Source organism: Vitis vinifera, chromosome 13 (assembly GCF_030704535.1).
Source record: "Vitis vinifera cultivar Pinot Noir 40024 chromosome 13, ASM3070453v1".
Lineage (NCBI taxonomy): Eukaryota > Viridiplantae > Streptophyta > Magnoliopsida > Vitales > Vitaceae > Vitis > Vitis vinifera.
Window position 1 is genome coordinate 16228110 of NC_081817.1, and position 25688 is coordinate 16253797.

At 33.9% G+C, this 25688-nt stretch overlaps 1 protein-coding gene across 1 annotated transcript in view; it reads right to left on the reverse strand.

The window, feature by feature from the left end:
• LOC100267967 (uncharacterized) overlaps window positions 1–17415 on the reverse strand; it is a 31824-nt gene extending 14409 nt beyond the window's left edge. The window contains exons 1-6 of the mRNA XM_019224379.2: window positions 17256–17415; window positions 13613–13845; window positions 13307–13446; window positions 8917–9019; window positions 4041–4586; window positions 3011–3348 (exon numbers count right to left, since the gene is read on the reverse strand). Of these exons, the coding sequence (XP_019079924.1) occupies window positions 3011–3348; window positions 4041–4586; window positions 8917–9019; window positions 13307–13446; window positions 13613–13781 (1296 nt within the window). The 5' untranslated portion in view covers window positions 13782–13845; window positions 17256–17415. The remainder of the gene's footprint in view (window positions 1–3010; window positions 3349–4040; window positions 4587–8916; window positions 9020–13306; window positions 13447–13612; window positions 13846–17255) is intronic.
• Window positions 17416–25688: the final 8273 nt, after the last annotated feature.

Genomic DNA, 25688 nt, shown 5'->3' on the forward strand with positions numbered 1-25688 from the left:
TTGTATAGTGGAGGTTTCTAATCTTACTTTGACCAGTATTTCGTACTTTGTGGTAAGGACCCCTCATCCTTCTCATGCACTTTTTTCATAATTAATACATCTTTTGTTTCTAATATATATTCAACCTTTTATATTCACAACATTAAATAGAATTTTTATTCATCAATTACCATCATTTTCAACGTCAAAATTCAAGTCATTCAAATAAAAATTTCCAACATCTATTGTAAGAATAAATTTACTTGGCTTCCAACATGACTTTTGACAACAAGACTCTAGCTTCTCATATAGGATTATTTTACTTCTCTCCCCTTTTTGTGATCAATTTCAAACCATATTGTGTATTTAAACAATTAATATAATAATGTTTTAGGGAAAAAAAAATCACTTTGCTTTTCTTAAATATTATAAAAAATAGTTAAAGTTGTATGTATTGTTGTATCATTATATCTCGTATCATAAAGTATATCGTATATGTATCATGAGCTACGCTCAAGATATGATATGGATTGTGATAAATATCCGTTTTCATAAATGAAAAAAAAAATGTATCATAACATTTTATTGTGTCGTGTATCATAGGTTTTAAACAATTATGGTTATTATATTTGTAAACAAAACAGGAAGGAGCACTAGGAAGCTGTTAAACAGGATTCAATTACCTGAGAACTATTACAGATATGGCACTGTGTCATTGAGGATCATAAACTAGCACTCAGAGCAATGTTGACTCAGCTCTAGCAAGGGTGTTGATAGCAAAAAAAAGCACTAGAAGATATGCACTTTTACGCAGTGCAGCAGTTAACAGAGTTGGGTAAGCAACAAGAAAATTGCAAACCATAAAGTGATACTCATAATATCCATCTTGCAAAGAAAGAATGAAAGCATATGAACATCAACTACTACTTCATGTATCTGGAAGATGGACAGTTAGCCCAGAGAAGGTTTGTATTAAGTCTAAACCCTACAAATAAGTTAACCAGAGCTTAAGTCTGTTTCAACTTTTGCAGGTCTTCAAGTGTAGAAGACTTAAGGAGATTCACATGGAATTCATTATGAGGTGCCTGAGTTTTTGGAAATCAATTAACATCAGTCTCTATGTACTTATCAAAAAAAAAAACTAACATCAGTCTCTATGTACGAAATGGTTAAGCAGGGAACCTTACCCACTAGTAATTGCATCCCAGGGGTTCAAGGGTCACTGACCCTGCAGCTATCCTACATGTTCAGTACAATTTCAAGGGGATATTTTTGGCATTTTCAATTAGTTTTTCAGTAAACTACTTCAGGTATAGGTAACAGAAAAATGGTTACTGCAGTTTATATTTTGTGGTCTTGCTGCCTCATGGCATAGCTGAATCAGAGAGTGTAATCCGTGGACATAGCTCAAACTAGAGCAAAACACATAAAATTTGCATGGTTCTCTCTTCTACTTTGTCCTTCTTTGCTTTAGTCAATATTAACAATTTGTCCATTTAGTCTTAGGTAATTCCATTCTATAATTAAGGTGTTCAAACGACATTTTGGTTTTTTATTAATAGTTAGATATGAATTGAATATTTTAGACACATCAATCAAGTAGAGTCAATTATTTACTTGCAATCCTGCTAGCTAATGCATTGGTAAACTATTGATTTCTGTATAAGCTCCAAAAAAATAAATAAATAAATAATAAATCAGAGCAACCTCCTCACGAACAATAAAGTATACATATGAGAACAAAAATAATATCAATATGGAACAGCCAAATCTTGTACTAGATGAGGTTCTCACAGAAATTGTTTCAGAAGAAAACTCCCCTTCAAAATAGTAATGAAAAAGCTAGACAAATGCATCAAGAATTAATGGAAAACAAAAATAAAACCCCACACCCAATTTTATTTCACTATGAAGTCATTCATATGCACAACTGTTTGAATATGACAGCTTTTTATCTGCCCAAACAGACATTCCGGGCAAACACCTTTGGACACAAAAGGCAACTATAAATCTTCACAAAATTTTCTATGAAAAACTAGGATGGGAAAAAACTATACTTTAACTACCCGGACAATAAGGCTAACTATACTTGTGTATAATTGATAATTAGAGATAGGAGAAACAAAAACTGCGAATATGGATGAGAATTCCAACTATTCAGCTTTTGCTTCAAAAGAGATAGAAGGGCCAGCAGCCATTTTTATGGCTATTGGGGACTGAATAGGAAACAACTACTCCTTAACACCGAATCTCTTTGCAATGATAGGACGGACATCGTCAGCATCAACCAAGGTCTCTAAAAAGGGAAGTAATGAAATAAGTGCACGGTCTGATGGGTCATCAAACCAACTCTTAATAGGAATTCCATTATCCACTTGCAACCGGAAAACCTGAAATTATAAAGAGAGAGCAGAACTTCAATAACATGTGCTGGACCAATAAAGATAAGGTTTTGTCAACCTATTTTAATTTTAGGTTTCAACAGAACTGGAAAACATATTTCCTAAATTTTACATCTTATGTTATGATTTATACGGACAGGATGATCCAACTCAATGATCAAATATTGATTTCCCTATAATCCAACATGCTAGCATTTAGACCAACTTAATTTCTAATTTCCACTGTTCATATTTTCTTAGTAGTTTAAACAAGGTTCTGCATGGGGTTAGCATTCTCATTCCAGACAGAGAATGATTTCAAAATTATCATTATACTTGTAATCAAGGAAAACTTTTAAAGTTCAACTCTAGTTAAATTTCCACTAGTCTCAGATGAAACTACTTTCTAGATTTTTATATTTATGTAAAATGTTGAAGTTATGATGACAAAAATGCAGATGATCTGACATAATTACAATAAAGATATAGTCTATTTTGACTAAACATTTTATCTAACAGCACAAGATACTGAGATCTGAATAGGGCCAGCAAAATGACATGATAAATAGCAGAAATATTAGAAACTAAAAAAGAAAATACTGCTTCTGATTAAAAAGAAAAAAAAAAAGAAAATACTGCATGAGAAATACCTGTGGAGAATTATCTATTATGGCTACTTTTGCCAGGTCAATTCCTAAAACTGTCAGATCTTTAGTGTAGCTACCATCTGAAAATATGCATGATTCCCTATAAGCGCGTCCAGAGAAAAGCTTTCTATCAGGGTCAAGTATATCCAGTAGTTGTTCAGCATAAATGCTTTGACTGGCAGTGAAAACAATGATTTCAAACATCTCTGCCACTCTCTCCAAAAACATCTGCAGGAAAGGCCTTTGTCGTACATATATGGTGTGCTCTTTCATGTTGAAAAAAACTGGAAAGGTGAAGTCAGCGTGATCACAGGGTTCCAGGGTAGAGTGGACAAGTGTTTCTGTACAAATGCAGCCAAGTAAAACCAACCTTTTGGTTAGTATGAACCTTAAACTTCTTAAAATTAAGCAATTTTGGACCTCATAATAAGGAACTAATACCAGGATGGAGTGAAAAATATGTTTTTAGTTTTAAGCCAATATTGGACAAGGGGAAATGTTATTCTGGTATTTGGGATTTTCTTCAAAATTTTGTCATGTTCCATGATCTCTTTAAGAGAAGGACCAGAATTGGATAAAATGGATCAACTTAAACTGACCATTGTCATTTGAACATGTCACCAAGGTTAACCAGTGAAACACTACTGTTGAAGAAAAATAGATGCTGCATAAGTTAATTGCATTGGGAAGTATTATTATAAACATACACATGAGATTTTATTGGCAGCATATAAGTAACCACATGCGCAATCAAATGTGACTGGAAAAAGCACTTGATCACAAGTGCATCATGCCAACAGACCAACATTACAGCTTTAAGTAATTTCCAGAAGCACAGAATTGGACTAGGACATAGTATCAGTTTAAGATAATTTTGCAAACATCAAAAGGATATTTTGAAAATAGAAAAAAGGAAGTCAAAGAATATTAGATTACCAAATGGAAATCAATAGATATTTAAAAAAAAATGAAAAGTGACATAAAAATGATATTCTAACTTCAAAAACAAATACAAATCAATCAATTCTCTTACCATCCAAGTCCAGGACTAGAGTGATCCGCTTCCTTTTGCTTTCTTCCTCGGGCAATAATGTAGGCAAAGAATTAGGTTCTACATCTGATAAGTCTGGGAAATTTCTAATATACAAGTGTGGATCAAAACAGTCAGCTTCATCTGAATCAAAAAGGCTAGGATTTACATCATGCTCTTCATTCAAGGGGGGTTTGGTCTGATGGCTCACTAGCTGGAACCATGATTCATCTGAGTTCATCCACAGCTGTTCACACAATTCTGCACAATGGGTATTACTTGTTTCTACTGTTTCTTCAAGGGAAGGCAACATCATGCACCTCCCAGACATATCAAGCATAAGATTTGGCTCAGCACATTCCAGATCAGGAAAGATGTTATTCTTTACCATGTCATCAAATCTGGTACCTCCTTCAATTGGTAAACCAATGAGAGTCATGTCAGAGATATGAAAATCTTCAATATCACAAGATTGATAGCCAGATAAGTTGTTGATCTCATCGTTGTTAAGAATGGTCATTTGCGGTGCTTCAGGGCAATCCTTGCAACCTAACGTAAAGGGAGATAAATCTAAGCACACTTGATAAACAACAAAAACTACAAAGCTATAGAATTCAGTTCATGTTCAATTAAGAAAAGGACAGTTATGGGGCTTTTGGACATTCAATTGAAATTGAATCATTTTGCTAGGATTTGAAACAAGTCTATAATAAGAGTATATTTGCTTTTCTTAACACTTACAAAATATAGTACTTGGGATCCCAATAAATGATTTCAACACAAGGTTTACACGGTTATTATGGTAATCTCTTGATATAACAGCACAATCTTGTGCATTTTCTCATGCATGAAGCAAAATCATATTCAATTTCCATTCAACATTTAAACACCTAGTTGGAAATATTTGAATTTGTTGCAAAAGTATTCAAAGAATATATAAACCTGTTGGGAATACAAAATCAATTAGAAGAATTGAATTTTCTGTATCTTTGGCCTTCATAAAAGCCTCATGCTGTTAACATGACCAGTCAGGAAGAAATACTTTGCTAAGATGATCACATGGATGTTTGTCTTAAATAAAAAACTATCAATTATTTTAAGATAAATATCAATGAAGTTGGATAACCTGATCCACATGGATGCCATCCAGACTCAAAATTGTTTATTGAACCAGATAAGCATGTTGAAGCAAAATAAAAGTATATGGAAGAGGGTTTGATGCAGGACCATAAACTTTCCAGCATTCTAAAAGTTGTTTCTTTTCTGTATGATGATATGAGAGATCAACGAAAACAAAAGAAAGAAAATCCATATATATATCCTTGGCAATTACACTAAGGTTCCTAAGCATTCATACCTTAAGTTTCCTAAACAATCTCACTCAGGCAAGGCAATCACACCTTAAGAAGCTAGGTAATCTCACTTACCTTATGAAATATCCCATTATTCTATATTAAGCATGCAGAGATACCCTCTATTTTACTTCAATATGTCATTTCCACAGGAAAAAATCATAGTTCCAACTGAAAAGTATAAGTGTAGATTCGAAGAAGCTTTTGCAGGTTTAGGGGAAAATGTTAAAATACATTAAAACTATCAACAGCTACAATGTAGTTTCTGATCAGCAACCACTAGAATAGCTACTGACACTGATCTTTTGGCACTTGCAGAGAATATCCTGTGGAAGAGGATTCTTCAGTAATTATTTCATGGCCCTCCACAGGAGGTAGAGGTCCATGGGGGCTTTCTGAGGGGGTTCATGCTCCCATGAAAGATATCCTCTCTTCTTTCATCTGGAGTCCTAGATCAGTTTGAAAGAGGCATTCATGCATGTGTCTTCTTCTATAAGGATACCCAGATTGACCAACCAGTTGGAAGACACCTTAAGCCAGGACAGATGTTAGATCTCTAGAATTGTTGGAAGGCTTGTGGTTGTAATGCATTAGCTTGATTCTTTGCTTATTCTTTTTTTTTTTTTTTTTAATCAAAAACAAAAGATGTATTAATTATAAATAAAAGAACAAGTGAAGGATGAGGAGTCCTCCCCAAAATTACAAAAAACCTTATCAAATATTATTGAACTCCTTCACTCTACAAGGAGTCTATACAAAAAGGTTGAGACCACAAAACAATATACATAGATGTTGTCTCCTCAGTCCTGACCAAGCTCCTTTCAATGTTGTCCAAACTCTTTTGATCTACACACCAAAAACCAATTGAGCTGAATAAAATTGAGAGGAATGCTTTAAAAGCATAGGTGCAAGAGGCCCAAAAGTGAAATAAAAGTGAAGTAAATCCCACAACGTCACTGACATCCTCTGCTTATCCTCAAAAATTCTAACATTTCTCTTGCGTTGCACAATCTAAAGCAATGCGAGACAAGCAATTTGCCAAAAAGTCTTACCTCTAATGGAGCTCTCCAAACCCCTATATGAAATAATCATAATATCCATTTACTTCTATGTGACCCAATGAATCTTGGCTTATCTGAATAGACTGCTAAAGTTCCAAAGTTATCGGACAATGAAGATAGAGATGGTCGATCGACCTTCCACTCACCCTTACATACAAAGCACCAATTGGGACCAAGGGATTCAAAAGGTCTTCTCAACCGTAACATGTCATTGATTCTTTATTTTCTATTTGCATTTTTCCCTTGCAAATGACAATACCTTTCTGAAGTTAATTTGGAATAGACTCATCTCTAGGCTTTGCATCTTCATGAGAAAGACTATGCCTCTGCTTGGCTTTCATGCCACCCATACTTGCTCTCCTTCTCTTGCAAATCCTACCATTGCCTTTGCATCACAAGGAGAAAGAAGGATCTATGTTGAATCCTTCTTGTATCTCTCTTTTATCTTGATATAAATATTGAAAAGCATTGAAAAAGGGGAGGGGATGTTGGTAAAGACCTCCTAACAAAGAAGCAAACCAAAGCTCAAGATTTGGTTGCCCAAATGGGGGGGGAGAATGACAAGAACTTCCAGATCCAAGTGTTTCCTGAACAAAATCGTTCTACTTATTTTCAGTTCACCACATTGATTATCCTTTTGCACTAGGGGTTGTCACCAATGCCATCGAAAGTGGCCTTCTTGACCTTGAAAAGAATTTTGTTAATGAACAATTTGATTGCAAGAATTAGGCAATTTCTAACAATTATATTCTGTGAAAATCAAAATTAGATCCAGAAATCATCTATTCCTTCATTGCCATATACTGTGAGAGTGGTCTTTCTTTTTGGACAGTATGAACTCACACAAGTCCTGGTTATGCCAAATTACCTCTGACTTGGTGGAGTGGTGGAAAGATCTAGCTCAGGAAAGCAGAATGTTTGAAAATTCTCTCTTTCTTCCAAGTTGTAGAAACTGTGGAAGAAGAGGGATAGAAGTATCTTTTAAGGATGGGAGTTGGACACCAGATGTGCTGCTGCCCATGTCCAAAAGTTGGAATTGCTTTGGGGCTCTGGTTCAATTCTTCCACTTCCAAAACCTTGGCTCTGGTTGGTTCATTTACATTTGGTTGTTGGACATATAAGTTGATTAGATGATTTTTCTTTATGATACCCCACATACTTACAACTAGCTAGCCAAAAAGTAGGGCATGCGGGTTTAGGCTGACCTTAAGGCCAAGGTGGCGTCTAAGCACAACCTGTAAAGCCTGGACTGGAACTGGAAAGTGTCTAACCTAATGTAAGGGTTATGTCAGGCTGTTCTAGTAGGATGAGTTTGTCTCCCCTCACACTGTACATATTTTTCATTTCTTAATACCACCAAATCAATGTCCATTATTCAAAATGCCTCAGGAGTATCTTGTACAAAATAACTTGCCAATGGATTGAGAATTGAAATAATCTGAAAAAACAATATTACCACAAAAGAACACATAATGAAATAGCAACAATTTCATAATGTAAACCATTTGAAAGTAATTAGACTTGACCCATCTCATCACATTTATGAATTTTTTTAAATTTTAAACTATCTAGAGTTTAATTTCCCAGTACCTATCTCTTTAATTGGAGATGATCAACATCTTAAACAAACATAATATGGCATATAGTACCTACACACAACCATATATATAGGAAATAATAATATGCTTATATATTGGACCAGGGCCAGCTTGAGGTTGAACCAAGTTGCCTGAGGTCTCCACCCATGCTCCAACCAAATTTCAGGCTGGGTTGTGATTTCTCAACCCAACCCAAATCCTAAGTTCAAAATTTTCAACCCAAACTCACCATTGGTGGAGTTGCACCAGGTCAACTCAGTTACCTCTGGGGGGTGGCAATTTAGTGACTTGTCAAAGACTGAAAGTAAAAGAATAACAATAAGTTGCCCAAAGAAGTGTGGAAATTGAGTTCAGAACAGGTTTAGTTAAAAATCAACAATAAGGGAGTAGTGTTCCATCAAGAAAGATCCTAAGAGGAGTTAGCAGATATCAGTATTGCATACAATCTTGTTCTGCACAGCTGGATCAGGCATGGCAAGGCAGATAAACCTTCATTACTGTGCAACCAGGCATAAATGAGAACTCTAAAACAGCACGACTGGTGGATAAGTTGAGCACATGTAATATCTTTACAAGTAAAACCTACAGCTCCACACTCTCTCCGGTTCTCCTCCTTTTCTCCCCTTTCTCCCTTTCTTCTTTATTTGCCTTAATCTACATTTCTTTTTTACTTTAAACAAATATATAAACAAATAACATGGCCACATATATTACCAGAAACCATCTATGACTTTGATAAAGGAAAAATAGGGAAGCCAGATTTTAAATGGCAATCCTAGCCAGACTCACTTAAACAAGATTACCAATACTCTGGATATAAATGTTTAAATGGATTGCAAATATTTGGCCTCCATGACTTAGCTGTTACCTGCATTATCTTGATCACTTGGTTTGCAGTGAAAGTCATTTGTGTCTACAATAGGAGAAAATATTGTTTCCATGTTTGGTGAACAGGTGGACGCCAGAAACTCCTGCCAATCAGTAAATCATGGTTATGGCATCAATTAATTAACCAACTAAATGGCAGACTTCTCAATTAATCAGTGCCAAACACTATGAATGAGAAAGTTGTCAGAAGAAATGAAAAACATAAAACAGCTTGTTCTGCTATTGGGCATTCAATATCTGGAAGGAAAGTCACTTTAGTTTAATCTATATAGCATATGCTTCTATAGGAAATATCAACCCTTAAACTAATTGTCATTTGCTGTATTCATGGCAATATACTATTCCAGGTGGATGCCCACTTTGTGAGTAGTTTATAAAAGTAAGTATTCAATGCATCAAAATCATCTTAATTATAATGATTTTGGCAAAAAAAAAAAAAAAAAAAATTATTGACTGCGGTTGTTTAGGTGTCTCACTTGCTGGACAGCTGACATGTATCATGTTATTCTAATTAACAAGCCTTCCTTCAAACATTTAATCTGGCATCAACAAAAGAATTAGGGGGAAAAGGTTCTGCATCAAACAAAATGTGCCTTCCTATTTCCTAGAAAGATGCTAGAGAACTATAGTAGCAAACAGCTCAAAAAGAACCTGAGTGTTTAACTCTTTACAAAAAAGAATAAAAAGAGACATATATGGTGGCGTCCTATACTAATAATACCTGGCACATATATAGTGATGCTAAAGAAATCATGCTTAGACAACATTTGGTAAATAGATCCAAAAATAATTCATTTAAGATTAAATATCTGAACATAGTAAAAATGCTTTTTTAAAAAGGTTATGCAAGTTTTAAAGAAAATGATCTAAAATAGTTCTAATGTGATTACTCTGTGTATCAAGTATTTGTCAAACAGGGTGGATCAACCAGTGTTATGTTCCCAATTTAGTAAACATTTTCCAACTGCCATAGTGCAAGGCTCAATAGTAATAACTCAAGTTTCAGTGGTCATCATTTCATGGAGTTGTCAGAGAAAATACAATAAGGGGAAAGTTGGAAAAATGTGTCAGAAACAAGCAACATTGGGTTATAGCTGAACTGGTGACCATCTGTTTATATTTTCAACCTCCTTTCCAATTCTAAAATGTCAATAGGCATTATTTGAAGGATAAAAGAAATATATCAGTGGCAACCAATAGCAAATGTAGGATGGATAAACCAAACTCTAATTATCAATATAGTGTGTTCGTATGTATGTCAGCATTCATGTAAAGCAATTAAATGAATAGTGTCCCACTCTTTAGACAAACACTAAATCTGCTGAGGACACCCATTTCTGACAAAACATGGGGTGCCCATTACCAAATCCTTTTTTTCTTTTTTAATATACATATAGTAGTGTAAATTAAAGCCTGGAACAGGGAGGTGTTTGGAAGGCTGGAAGTTAACAAAAATTCTGCCCTTCAGCAAGTGGAATATTGGGATGGAGTGGAGAGCAAGAGGTGTCTGTCTATAGCTGAAACTGGGTAGAAAAAGGAAGCCAAGGATGCCTTCCACAAATGGGTGCTGTTGGAAGAAGTCCATTGGAGGCAGAAGTCAAGGGAGTTGTGGCTTAAAGAAGGGGATAGGAACACTGGCTACTTCCGTCGGATGGCTAATGCCCATCGTAGGAACAATTCCCTGGACAGGATAATGATTAATGGAGAGTGGCTGACTGAGGACCAAGAGGTGAGGGAGGGGATTGTGAATGCCTTCCAGAATTTACTCTCAGAAGAGCCGGGGTGGAGAGCGGATATTGGGGGGCTGCACCTAAATCAACTTAATCCTCGGGAAGCTGAAGACTTGGAGATGCCTTTTACTGAGGAGGAAATTCTTGGTGCCTTGATGGAGATGAGGGGAGATAAAGCTCCAGGCCCGGATGGATTCACAATGGCTTTTTGGCAAGAATGCTGGGAGTTTGTGAAGGAGGAGGTGGTGGATCTGTTTAAGGAATTCTTTGAGTATGGGTCTTTTTCCAAATGTCTCAACACTACATTTCTGGTCCTTATCCCAAAGAAAGGAGATGCTGAAGACTTAGGGGACATCAGGCCCATCAGCTTGCTTGGGGGGTTGTATAAACTCTTGGCCAAAGTCCTAGCAAATAGGCTAAAGAAGGTGCTTGATAGGGTCGTCTCGGTAGATCAAAATGCTTTTGTGAGAGGGAGACAAATTTTAGATGCATCTCTAGTGGCTAATGAGGTGATTGACTACTGGCACAAAAGGAAAGAGAAATGGTTGATTTGCAAGTTGGACATTGAAAAAGCCTATGATAGCTTAAATTGGGAGTTTTTGATGAAGGTGCTTCGGAAGATGGGATTTGGGTCGCGTTGGATGGATTGGATGTGGTGGTGTATTTCCACTGCTAAGTTCTCCATCTTAATCAACGGGGTGCCTGCTGGTTTCTTTCCAAATTCTAAAGGGTTGAGGCAAAGAGATTCCCTTTCTCCGTATCTCTTCGTCTTGGGTATGGAAGTTCTTAGCACACTTATTCGACGGGCTGGTGAGGGGGGCTTCCTTGCCGGCTGTAGGCTTCGGGGGAGAGGGGGTGTGGAGCTGAATGTTTCGCATCTCCTCTTTGCTGACGATACAATCATTTTTTGTAAAGCGGAAAGAGAGCAAGTAACCAATCTAAGCTGGATCTTGGCGTGGTTTGAGGCGGCTTCAGGCCTCAGAATTAATCTTGCTAAGAGTGCCCTAATTCTTGTTGGGCAAGTGGATGAGTTGGAGGAGCTGGCGGCTGAGCTAGGATGCAGATTGGGAGTTTTCCCCACTGTTTATTTGGGCCTGCCTCTAGGAGCCCATTATAAAACATCTTCTTCCTGGGATGGGGTGGAAGAGAGAATGAGAAGAAGACTAGCCCAGTGGAAAAGACAATACATCTCGAAGGGGGGTAGAATTACTCTTATCAAGAGTACTTTGGCCAGCATACCCATCTACTTTCTATCCCTTATACGCATCCCTAAGTCTGTTGCAAAAAGGTTTGAGAAAATCCAAAGAGATTTCCTTTGGGGGGGAGGAAGTTTGGAGAGGAAAGCTCACTTAATTAAGTGGAAGGTGGTCTGTAGCCCTAAGGAGGAGGGAGGATTAGGCATCCGAAAGATAGATTTATTGAACAAAGCCTTGCTGGGCAAATGGGTGTGGAGATACGCCTATGAGAAAGAGAACCTATGGAAAAGGGTGATAAGGGTGAAGTATGGTCAAGAGGGGTGTGGGTGGAGGACTAAGGATGTTTGTGGGCCTTATGGAGTGGGATTGTGGAAGGAGATCATGAAGGAAGCTGATTGGTGCTGGGAGAGTATTGTGTTTAAGGTAGGCAAGGGGACCAGAATTTTGTTCTGGACGGATAAATGGTGTGGCAATGAGGCGCTTTCTCAAATTTTCCCTCAGCTGTTTACCTTGGCGGGTCAGAGGAATGCCAAAGTAAGTGAAGTGTGGGACTCTAGCCTGGGTCAAGGAGGTTGGAATCTCAGATTGGCTAGAGACTTCAACGATTGGGAGCTGGAACAAATAGGAAATATGCTGAATTTGCTGAAGGATTTCAGGACTTCGACTGAGGAGGATGTTGTGAGATGGAAAAGGGAAGGCAATGGTGTTTTCGGGGCTAAGGGTGTTTACAAAATGCTGTTTGGGTCCTCAGCCCGTGTTTTCCCGAACAGACGCATTTGGATGGATAAGGTGCCAACAAAAGTGTCTTTTTTTGCTTGGGAAGCTTCGTGGGGGAAGATTCTCACCTTGGATAAGCTTCAAAGAAGGGGGTGGCAGCTCCCTAACCGGTGTTTTTTGTGTGGATGTGAAGAGGAAAATGCAAATCATATTCTGTTACATTGTACAGTGGTTAAGACTCTTTGGGAGATCACTCTCGCCATTTTTGGAGTCCAATGGGTGTTCCCAGAATCAGTTATAGAAGTGTTACTTAGTTGGAGGGGCTCTTTTGTGGGGAAAAAAAGAAAAGATACCTAGAATTCCATTCCGTTGTGCATTTTTTGGACGGTTTGGAAGGAAAGGAATAGGTTAGCTTTTAGGGGGGGGGGGGGGTTTAGATATTCAAAAATTCAAGAATTTTTTTGTATGTAATTTGTGGAGTTGGGCTAGGGTGTACATTGGTGAGGATACCTATTCTCTCTTAGGCTTTTTGGAGTGGCTTGCGGCCACTTGAGGGTGGGTGAGGCTCTCCCCCTCTTTTGTTCAGTTCTTCTTTTTGGGCGTTTGTGTATACCCCCTGTATACATGCGGCTTTTTAGCCTTTTCTAATATATTCTGATGTTTATCTATCAAAAAAAAAATAGTAGTGTAAATTTGTATGCATAAGGCAACTCAATTAATCATGTACCATTCTTTCATCAGAAACTGAATCTTCATCAGAGGATGGCTGCTGTTGAAGCATTAGAGTTTCTCCATCAACCATTTTTTTATGGTCAATGACTTCATCAGATCCAATCTCCTGGGCAGATAGTTCACTTTTTGTTGGACCTACAATAAATGGTATACTAGTAAGAAATTTCCTTAGAAACATCAAGAAGAAAACATTACAGCACTAAAAAGATCTATAAAAAATTGTTAGTCAAGAGACAAAAAGCCCTTGAGAATATGGTAATTGGTTTCTTATAATGCGAAAACATGAAGTGAGGATGCTCACAATTTTGAAAATTTGTACTTGACTTGTCAAGCTCTGCCATTTCATGAGACATCCGCACATGAGAACAAGAGCTCTTGGATATTTTACTTGACTTCTGACAAACATGGAGACAAGTTCCTTCCCTTATAGAACATGTAACTAACTTGGCCTTCATTTTAAATGCCGGCATTGGATCTAGATTTATAATAAAGGATTGAGGATGAATGCAGAAATACCAAGCACAAAAATCACCACTGTTCACATTCAAATAACCAGATAAGAACACATAAAATAAAAACAGTAGAGATGCATATATGGTATAATAAGTAGAAAATTAACTACATATTACACACAAAAGTACGGAATAAGAAGAGAGTATTAAAAAGTAAAAAAATATAAGTAAAATTCTTAAATATACCAAAACCACTAAAACATTGAGAATCAATGATAATGACTGGATTATTTTGGCTAAAATAATCAAATTAGCCAAATTATCTGAGCTCTTAACATATTATTGTTTGTTTCCATTCTCCCAGTCATTCCAACTCCCTTTTTCATGAGACCCGGTCATTTCAATTCTGATGACAATCAAAATATTAATCAGATCATAAATTTATTGTCGACAGTTTTGTCCTTGGCAAGATAAGGTAATAGTGCTCTAGATTGTGATGTTCAATGTTTAAAAGGAGAAGGGCAGCCTTGAAGAATTTTGCCCAAATGAGGCATAAGCATCCAAGTTGAACAAGACGTGTCAGCTTTAAATAAATAAAACCAAAAAAATTTCAAAAATCCAGAAAAATACTAATAAAATCACATAAAATAAAATTATAAGAAAATAATTAGATTTACAATAAGAAAGTTGTTAACCATTTTCAACAATTTCTAATTTAATTCCTCTTTCCCTCTCCCAAAACCCAACTTTCTCATGGCTCCATCAAAAATAGTCCTCAGCACCATAGTCTATATCATTAGTAGGATCCTCTAATAGAATCATCATGTCTCATAGCTTTATCACCTTCCCCATTAATGTTCACGCTCACCCATTCTTGTTTTCATTAATCAATTGCAATGATCTCTTTCCTTTAACCATCAATAATGAATTATATATGAACCCAGCCACTATAGCAACCAACAACTCCTCTATCTCTTCTTCTTGATCACTTTTTTTTCCTTTTTTATTTTTTATTTTTTATTTTTTTCTAAAGGGTTGAACGGAAAGTAGCTAAACCCTTATTGTAAACAGTTTAAACCCAAGCATTGGACCAAAGATTTTTAAAGTATATACAAAAGCCCACCAAAGCCCAAAACCCATTAGAACCCATTGAGTATTGAAGTTTAAGCCTCTTATAAAAATATAGCAAAGGCCCAAAACCCATTGAAGCCTAAAACCCATTAAAGCCTATCAAATATTTAAGGCTTAAGCCTCAAGAGCCTCGAGGCTGTAAGCCTTAACAGGATGAAGCAAAAGCCTCAATTACCCCATACTAAAGCAATAGCCTCAATTACCCCATACTAAAGCAATAGCCTCAATTACCCCATACTAAAGCAATAGCCTCGGGGTTAATTTTCAACACCTTGCCTTGAGACCAGCCTCTTAAAAACATTGGTGATATTAATGTCAATAAATGCATTAAAATGGAAGCACCTAAGAAAGAGAAATAACAGTTTACTATTTAGGTATTTTCAACAATGAATATAGCTGATATTTTGAGTATAAACACCTCTTCCCCACAACCAACCAAAGAAAGAAAGAAAAGAAATCTTAAAATGCAAGATGTGCACATTAGATTGTCATAATTTTCCAACAACTTCAATTTTCACTAAACTTCCAAAATTTGAGTTTCTTAATTGTGAACTGAATGCGAAATTACAACATTCTAAAAATTGGATGAGTTAAACCTTATTCTATACCACAAAGAAATCTAAAAATTTTGTCAATTTCATTTATTTAAATTCCAATCAAAAGCCAAAAAGATAATTTGAAATCAACAAGTAGAGTCATGATGAACGCATCCAAAACAACCCATAGGTGTTAATAAAGTTCACCAATAATTCACGTCCTAGAGAACATGGGATATTAGCGTGTATGGACAATTTTCAAAGAATGACACATCAAGTCCCTAAACTGGAAGTCAAGAAATAAAATGAAATTTCAATGAAATTTCATTGAAATATTCAAATTCAGGCCTAAATTGACTCAACATCGGGAACGCTACAAATGCCAAAATCATTCAAAGTGAAAAACCAAAAAAAAAAAGTCACGAACTTTCAACTTTTATTAAACTTAATGTTAACCCCAAATAAAATATGTGGCCCTGTTATGTATTTTTTGGACAATTTTGAAGGAAATGAATACGTTAGCGTTTGATAATGCGGAACTGTTGGTCCAAATGATGAAAAATTCTTTTGTTTATAATTTGTAGTCTTGGTTTAGGGTGCATGGAGATATGGGCCTTATTTCTCTTGTTAGCTTTATTGATTGATTTCGTTCTAAGTGAGGTGAGGGCAGGTGATGTTTTTTGTTTCTCTCCCTCTCCCTTTTGGGTGAGCCTTTAGAAGGCTGGTTTATAAACCCGGATGCTGTTTTAGCATTTCCTTTCTTTATGTATACACTCTCTTACTTATCAAAAAAAATATATGTGCCAACTGCCAAGAATCATTGTCTACATTAAATTATGATATGTTAAGCTACTCCACTCTGTCCCCAATTCCACCATTATAGAAGAGGGGTAATAATTTTTTTCCTTAACAGAACAAATTATTCCATATGATGGAAGCACTAAAAACAAAGAACAAGAATAGATGTTCTTCAGGCATTTCTCCCCTCCTCTGTCTAAGATTTAAACCAAGAAGAGCATCAGTTTTGTATAGCCGGTGCATTAGAGTGGATGCATCAGATGACCGAGACCCACCTCAGTTTTCACGCCAACATACCAAAGGCCAGATGCAGTAATTCACTATGGCTAGCCAAACCCCTCTTCACCCAGCCCCCTATTTGAGTTTCGTAGTCCTAATTTTCCCCATGTAACCCTTTAGTTTGAGTTTTAACCTCAAACAATAGCAGGGAAAGAAAAGGAAAATGCTGAAAATAGCTTGAGAAAGTAACTCAGTTTTCTTCGGAATTTGCATCATGTCCCTTTCCTTTCCCTGATCCTGACCAAGATCCAGAGAGGTCTCTGGGATGGCATATCTCTAAACCTTCCTTCACACAATTCAGCTCTAGTAATCCACAATCATGGCTCCCTGCTTAGTCCAGTCTAACAAATAAACCCCAAAACCCATTTATCAAAAACACACAAAGGAAAAAGCCCGTCGCCAAACGCCAAACCTAACCCAAGAGCTGAATTACCCCCCAAAAACACTTCAATATACCGAAGAAAACCCAAATCACGAAACAAACCAAACATGGTAAAGGATCCCAAGAACCAAAGTCAAACAGCTGTTTCTTCGACAAAGTCAATTGCAACACCCATACAAACCCAAACAACGAGCAGAAACACAAGAATTCACCCCCAAAAAGAAAATAAAAAGAAAAGAAAAACACTTGCACAAGCAACAGTCGGAAACAAACAACAACCGAAGTGAATCATTAAAAAAAAAAAAGTCTCTAAATGAACTGAACAAAACAAAGAACAAATACAGAGAGAAGGAGAGAGGGATGAACCAAGAAACATGGAAACTGATAGAGAGCTGAGATATGATAAAAAGGAAAGAATCTGTGAAGAATCTCTCCACACCTGTAGCAACAACAGCCCCAAGCCCCTTTCTCTCTCTCTCTCTCTCTTTCTCCCGGAGGAGCGAAAAAGGGTGAAAATATGACCCCCCTAACTCTACTTTAAAAGAAACTTGGAGGAAAAAAGGAGAAAAAAAATTTCAGGGGAAAGCGTCGTGTCGCGTCCACGTCTCGAAGATCCCATGGACGGCCCCGATATCATCTCCGCCGTTGGGTTTGACTGCAGCCAATACTCTATGGACACGTGGTGATCATTTAATCCACGTCATCACCTCCATGTGCGCGAGGCGGCAGAGCCCGTATTATGTTCCCACTCTGCGACAGCTTCTATTGGTGGTTTGACTTGTTGTGGGTCCCACAATTTATTATTTGTTTTTTCAAAGGATAAATAAACCAGTGGATATATAATCACGTCAAATTCCGCAACCTTCCAATTCACTAGATTAATATAACTCAAATTTTCCAAGGTAGAAAATATTTATAATTTGTATGATAAATTAATATAGAAATAAAAATAATATAAAGAAATTATTTTTTTAAAATATAAAAAAATATTTAAAAATTAAAATTAGATAGGAGTTAAAAAAATAAAATTCAACCCTATATTTCATTAATTATTATTATTTTTTCGCTTTCAATTTCTCTTTTATTTTTATGGGAAAAAAAATAAAGAAAGAGTTATAAAGTGAAGGGAATGATATGCTGCAAATGTTTCAAACTTAATTAATTAATTAATTATTATATGATATGAGCGTGAATTTGGTGTCAGAGACAGGTGGAAAAGTCCGTACACGTCACCTCCACGTGAGGGCAATAAGGAGGCGGCAGAGCCAACCTATGGTGGACTCTGTCTCAAGTTCTCAACCTCTATTTGTGGTTTGACTTCTTGTAGGTCCCACACGCGCTTTTAAGTCTTTCCTTTTCTTTTTCTTTTTTTCTTTTTTCTTTTTTCTTTTTCCTAGGTAGTACCGCAGTAGCACATAAATTTTGGTATCCGCCACTATTCTTATATTTTATCGTTGACATTAGATGACGGCTACACCATATAGTTGTGGTCAACTCTTTTCCGCCAAAATTCCCATTGAGTACCACCCTATTCAAGGAATAAATATCAATAAAAAAAATTCGTAAAAAGGAAAATATTTCAAAAATCGATAAAACTAACATTTTCTTCAAGAAAGGAACAACAGGCAAAAACAAATGCTAATACCCCATAAGTTGAGAAGCAAAAGGAGGAAAGAAGGGGTTCACATTTAATTAGCTAGTCGGTGAGACAATAGATTATCAAAGCAACGATCAGTATCGGATGTGAGAGGATGATAAACCATACTAAGACTAAAGCAATACCTAAAACCACACTAAGACTAAAGCAATGCCTAAACTCCTATGGGAGACAACAATGGAAAATTTTCCGCAATGGGTAAAAGCCTAATGAAGTAATGTTATATGAAGATAGAAGGTCCACAGTGAACTTTTTTTCCCAAAAAAGAAGCAATAATAGTATATAGGGATTAAGTATCGGTTAAATCTATGACAACAACCGCAGTAATACAAATAATGTAAGCGTTATCTAGAATGATTAGGCGTAATATTGGATGAAACTTAATGAAGTAATAACTAATCGATAATATACAAATTAACTATTTTATTTTGTAAGGAAACAATATATAATGATAAAATTAAAGATATCAATTGATGTTATGACTTGCAAATATTAATATTAAGGTAAAAAAAATTATTTTATTGAATTTTAATACTTGAAAATAGGTTACATTACATTTAGCATCAAATTGATGATTAGTGTGGCTATAATGACTTGAGAATAAAGAAACACTAATTTGATTTAAATAATGTTGCACCATGAGATAAAGTTTATATAATGAGAAAATAAAGATTAATCTTAATAGAGAAAAACACCCATGAGGGGGAGAGTGAATTGGGGTTTAAAAAATTATTTTTCAAACATAATAAATTTAAGCACAATAATCAAATTTTATAGTGGTTCGATACTTCCTTACCTATGTTCATTCTCTTCAAGCTCCTAACTAAGTGAAAGTTTTACTATACTTGAAGTTTCAACCAAGTTTCTAATCACCTTTGCACTTGGATTTCGGTTCCAATGGGCTCTTACACAATTTCTTTCAAGTCTTTACTCACTAGAAGATTCTAACACTCAAATAACAAGTTTGAAACTCTCAACCTAACTCAATAAGGACTTAAATAAATTTAAATGCTAGGAAGAATCACAAGGTGTGTACTAAAGAATATGCAAATGGAAATTTAATGCATCAAGAAAAGAATGAGAGCTTTTAAGGCAAAAATAAGTAGGTAAACAAATAAATGCAAGTGTTTTCTTCCTCATAAATGAAATAGAGCTCTCAATTTATAAGTTTATAGCCCCAAGAGCCAAAATGCCAAAAAGACAACCTCGATTGGTCGAGCTTGAGGTCAATTGGCTCACTAGCCATTGGGCATTAAATGCATGACAAGTGACCGTTAAGCCTTAACCGGTCTTTGATCGGACCTCAACTGGGAAAGAAAGGCTATTGGAAGAGAGAAGATTTTTGCATCTCTTAACTAGACCTCAATTGGGAAGGATCAATTGATCGATCGGTGACTTAACCGATTGAGTTGGTTCACTAGTGTCTCGACCGATTTACCATTTTTTGCCCGAAAACCTATATTTTTATGGTTTCTTTGCTTTTAACATTTAGACAAGGTCTTTAGGTAAATTAATATGTCAGTTTTGAAATAATTTGCCTAATGTTCATTTGATAAAACTCGGGTTTAGATGGAAATATTACTTTAATGCATAAACCAAGTTTTTAAAGATGCATGAAAAACTCTCATTTTGTATAACTTTTGATAAATTTCCAAATTAACGCCTGAAATTCTGTATAATTTAAACAAATTAGCAACTTAACCATGGGTTGTTATCATCAAAACAAGATTAGGAGAATCATTGGGCTAACATATAATATTAGATGTAAGTGGTGAAGCCATAGATTTTATTAAGGTAAGATTGAAATATGTACAATCATCTATATAAAAACTTAGATTTTACAATAATAATCCAAACCTTTTAAAAAAAAAAAATAAAAATAAATTAGAAACTAGTGAGAACTATGACTATAAATTTTTCAAAGATTCTAGTAATTCTTGTAGCAAAAAAAAAAAAAAAAAACCTTAAAAGTTTTTAAGGAATTTAATATTTTTCTAATAAATTTATTTTTTTTTTCAAATAAATAAAGTTCTATTTAGAAAATGTTTTTGAAAACAATTTTTTAAATTTGCTCTCTTAAAATTTGTAGAACAAAGTTTGTTTCACATTCTAAAATATTTGTAATCTATTTTCTATATTTTTAAATATGTTTAAAAATAACTTTTATATATAATACTTTATCTTTATTTTTAATCATTCTACGTATTTGTATAATTATTTTTTAAGAAAACTCTAACCAGTGAAAACAATAAAAAATAACTAAAAGATGTTCTTTGAAACATCTTACTTCCAAAAACTATTTAATTTTTTTTACTAAATATAAAATCAACTACAAATAATGACATTTTTTTTCTTTAAAATTTTATATGATATGATAATATTAGAATGACACTATTAGCAAAATAAAATTTTAAAGCTAAATATAAATTTCCATAATGTGAATAATTAAATAGCACACAATCTAATATAATTATTTAATTTATTTCTAAATTAGACATTATTTACTTAAGTCTCAATTTTTTTTTTTTTTAAAAAAAAATCAAACTCAAAATTAAAGAGAGCATACAATTTTTTTTAAAAATTATTTAATAAAATATCAAATACAAAATTACCAAAAAAAATTTAGTATTATCATAAAAGTTATAATAAAATTAAAATTTACATATGATGAAAGAATGAAAAATAATTAAGATATTGAATGCATGACAAAAGTTAAATTAAATTTTAAAAATTCAAAATAAAATTTATCTTTTTGGACTTTCTATTAATTTTTATTATTTGAAAACATTAATTATATGTATGAGATTTTTTTAGGGGAAAAGATTTGAGGGGGAGCATGTGCCCCTCCTTGGCCCTAATGGGCTCAGACAGTATTTATGAAGATATTAAACATAAGTTTCCATTAGATTATGTTTTTTATACTTATTTTTAAAAATTATTTAAGTAAAAGAATAAAAAATAATTTATAAAAATAAGTGTGTTTGAAAAATTATTTTTAAAAACATTTCTAAAAAAAAGCCCTTTTGGATAAATTGTTTTTAAAAAATAATTTTTCTATTCTTATTTTACAAAAACATTGTAAATTTAATTTATATAATATTAATTAAACTTAATTCGATTCTTATTGAAAAACGAAAATAGATTTTAATTAGAAATTAATTAAAAATAAATATTTTTTTAGTAAAATATGAATATTAATATTATAATAAAAATCATAAATTATATATATATATATATATATATATATATATATATATATATATATATATATTTATAAAAAAATATAATATTTTAGTGTATATATATATATGGATATTAACATGTTTGTAAAAGCATAATTGATTTTTTTGTTGAAGATAAATTACAATAATTTAAAAGTCATAATTATTAATAATATTATATTTCAAATAGATTTAAAACCAAATTAAATTTAACTTTTTTAACATGTAAATGAGTTAGAGTTTTTCATTATATGTACATATTTAGTAATCAATTACACTCACAATATTTTATAATGTTTTAATTTCAATTTCAATTAAAATGATCAATTTTTTGAATTTCATATTATTCTTAAAAATTAATTAAAAGATTATAAAAAAAATATAAATTCTCAATTATGTTTTACTTAATTAAGGATCTATTTACCTAATGAAAAAAAATCCATTTGCAATTAACTCAATTAATTTTTAAAATTTCAAGTTATTCTTAAAAATTAGAAAATTCATTAAAAATTTAATTTTTTTTAATTATGTTTTAATTTAGGATCTATTTAACTAATGAAAAAAAAACCTGAAAATATAGTTGTATATAGGACAAACAGGAAAGTCATGATTCATAATATATCAATTCTAGTTTATTATTTTTTGAAGTGATTATATCTATTTTGTGAGTTCTAAAATATTTTTAAAAATTATTAAACTCATTAATAAATCCAATACAAGTGTTACTTGATTTGATTTTTTTTTTTTCTCTAGTGAGAAAAGTTATAAAAATATAATTATATGTAAAAAAAAAAAATAATAATAGAGCCATTATGCACCAATTTTTGTTGATAAATTTGTAGTATTAATTGGTGTCACTATTTGAGTTTAAAATTATTTAAAAAAAATATTAGACTCATTAATGAATCTAATGCATAAGTCTAATTTGAATTTTACTTATCTAGCGAAAAAGAAAAAGAAAAATATAGTTTTATGTAAAAGAGTAATAATAGGGTCATTTCAAACTAATTTTGTCTATAATTTTTTTATATTAATTGGATCACTATTTGAGTTTCAAATTATTTTTTAAAATTACTAGACTTGGTAATAAATTTAATGCATTAAGTCTTGTTTGATTTTAAGTTTATTTGCCTAGAGAAAAAAATTTATAAATATATTATTATATGTAAAAAATAAACTAGTTAAGTCATTCAAAATGTATTTTAGTCCATGACTTTCTAGTGACTTGGAGTTCCATGATTTCTAGTATTAATTAATTGGTTTTTGAGTTTTAAATTATATTTAAAAATATAAAAAAATTTATGTATAAAGATAATTTGATTTGGAATTTATTTGTTAAATGAAAATTTTTGGAAAAGTTAAAAGGAAATTAAAAAAACATGTAATTTAAAGAAAATTTGACAATTTTCAACATCGGTAGTTGCTTTTATGTTTAATATTATTTACTTTTTCTGATTTTTTAAATTATTTTTAAAATACGATAAAAATAATTTTTATTTATTCTTTAAAAATTATTCTCTATTTCATTTTACTTTCAAAGATTAAAAATAGAAAGCGGCTAAATGATATTATAACTTTTTTAAAACAAATTTTTACTTTTAAAAATAAGGAATTATTTTTTAATCACACAATCAAACAACCTCTAAGTCTCTTGAATTATTTTCACTGCTCCTCCATGAAAAGGAAACTCTTGAGATTCTTGAAGTGTTTGTTTGAACTTCTCCTCATGTGTTTATTTTGGATATTAATATAACACTTTGTGGAAGAAGATGATTAAGTGTCTTAAAATTATTATAATAAGTTGATTCTATTTCATATTGCGGACCTTAAACCAAAATTACTAGAATATAAATGTTAGTGCCAATAAATGATTTACTAGAAAAAGTCCATAAATTCATGAATACAAAATTAGAGGAAAGAGACTTCTCATCAAATATGGGCAATTTTTTTCGGCTTTCGTCTTAAGGCCATTTGCTCTAATGCTAAAACATACTCTTCTAAATCATGGTATTTATCTTATGTGTAATGCATGAATTCAGCTTCACTAGTAAATTGGTTCAATTGTTATTAATTGAGTTTGGTCATATTATCTAGAGATGCTTTAACATATTTTCTTCTTGTCCCTCATGCTTGGTGGTAGCCCTTTTTATTGTCGTTGTCCGCCTCTTTTTGTAGGCCTTCTTCTATTTTATTCCTTCCCTAGGCATGCTCAGTGTTATCTCGTCTTTTCTCTTTCTTAGGGCCTAAGTCTTGTGGATAGATGAGCCATTTTAGCTTGTTCTGATAGAGGTACCTGTTTTGCCTCAGGTGGGGGTTGTCTAATTCTGCCTACCCCAGTCTATTCACTTTTAGTGCCCCCAACCCGCTTCTCTTAGGTCCCTGATAAGCTTCATTTTTCACTTTGATGTTGTTAGCGTGTTGGTTTTTCTTCTCCAGGTGAGTCGTCTCAGGATATTTTTTTATCAAGGTTTTTTTTTTCTTATTATCTTTATTTATGTAGCTTTTCTCTTACTGCGATGGCAAAATGATAGAAAATGATGAAGTGCCTTGGCTCTATGGAAGAGTTCTGGTTGAAGTTTAACATTCCACTATTGGTTAGCTTGAATTTTTTTTACCCAAAGGATGTGAACTTAGCAACAGGAAGCTTTTTAGACAAGGAGTTGTTTTTATCCAGAAGGTATTTTAAGGCAAGTTTACGGTTGTGCTTTCCCCCATTGTTCCGTTATCTACTTAACCAATTGTACCTTGCCCCAAACTAGTTTTCCATAAATACTGTGAGGTTGATTATGTCAGTGGTGGTTTTAGATCATATGGGCTTGGAATTACTATGGAGGACATCTTTTATATATACATGACGAAACAGTCTCAAGTGCCTCACGAATGATATTGATCTCCTCGTTCTAAGATAAATAGCTTTATAATTGGAGCTCCTACTACCAATAAAGATCTGGATAGACGAGTTGTGGCGGTTCCCGGAAAATGGGAGTTTAGCATGTTAGAGCCAATTGGTCCCCTATCGTCTCTTGCTGTCATGGTTCGATAAGTTTATTTCATCTTTCTATGCCTTCGTTGAATTATATTTATGGTGGGTTGGCCTTTAAACGCCGTGATTTGACTACGAATTCATTATCTTTTCTTGGCAACAGTGGAGGAGGTAGAAGTTCCTAATTTGGAAGAGTCTCATTGCGAACATATTAGTGAGTGGTTTAAAATTGAGGGCATTTTCAGGGACCAAAAGCTTTTGTTGAAGCCATTGCCATTTTATGCATCATTCAATGCTCTTGGGTTGATTTCCCCTACACTTATAGTCTTGTTGATTAAGTTGGAAAGTTAGTCTTTTGTAATGGTCCGCTCCTAACCATGTAGATATTATCCGCTTTGGGCCCAAGGGGATCCTCACGGCTTTAAAACGCGTCTACTTGATTAAGAGGAACCTCTACATATATAGCGTCAGGAACATTCTCCCCTATCCGATGTGGGACATCACAAACACCCCCCTATGTAGACACAACGTCCTCGTTGTGTCCTATGGGATTGTGGGGCCAAACAGACAAACACCCCTTACGGAGCCAAACAAACCCCCACACCGGGGTTGGGGATCGGCTCTGATACCATTTGTAATGACCCGCTCCTAACCATGTAGATATTATCCTCTTTGGGCCCAAGGGGATCCTCACGGCTTTAAAACGCGTCTACTTGGTTAAGAGGAACCTCTACATATATAGCGCCAGGAACATTCTCCCCTATCCGATGTGGGACATCACAAAACCTGAGAAGAAACTAGCCTTACCCCTTCCTTGCCTGATGATTGAATGATTTAAGAAGAAAATACATGATTTTGCCAAGCTTGCCTCTACGAACAACAAATCTTAGAATGTCAACTCCAACATTAAGGGATTTGTTAGGTCTTTTCTAGTCTTG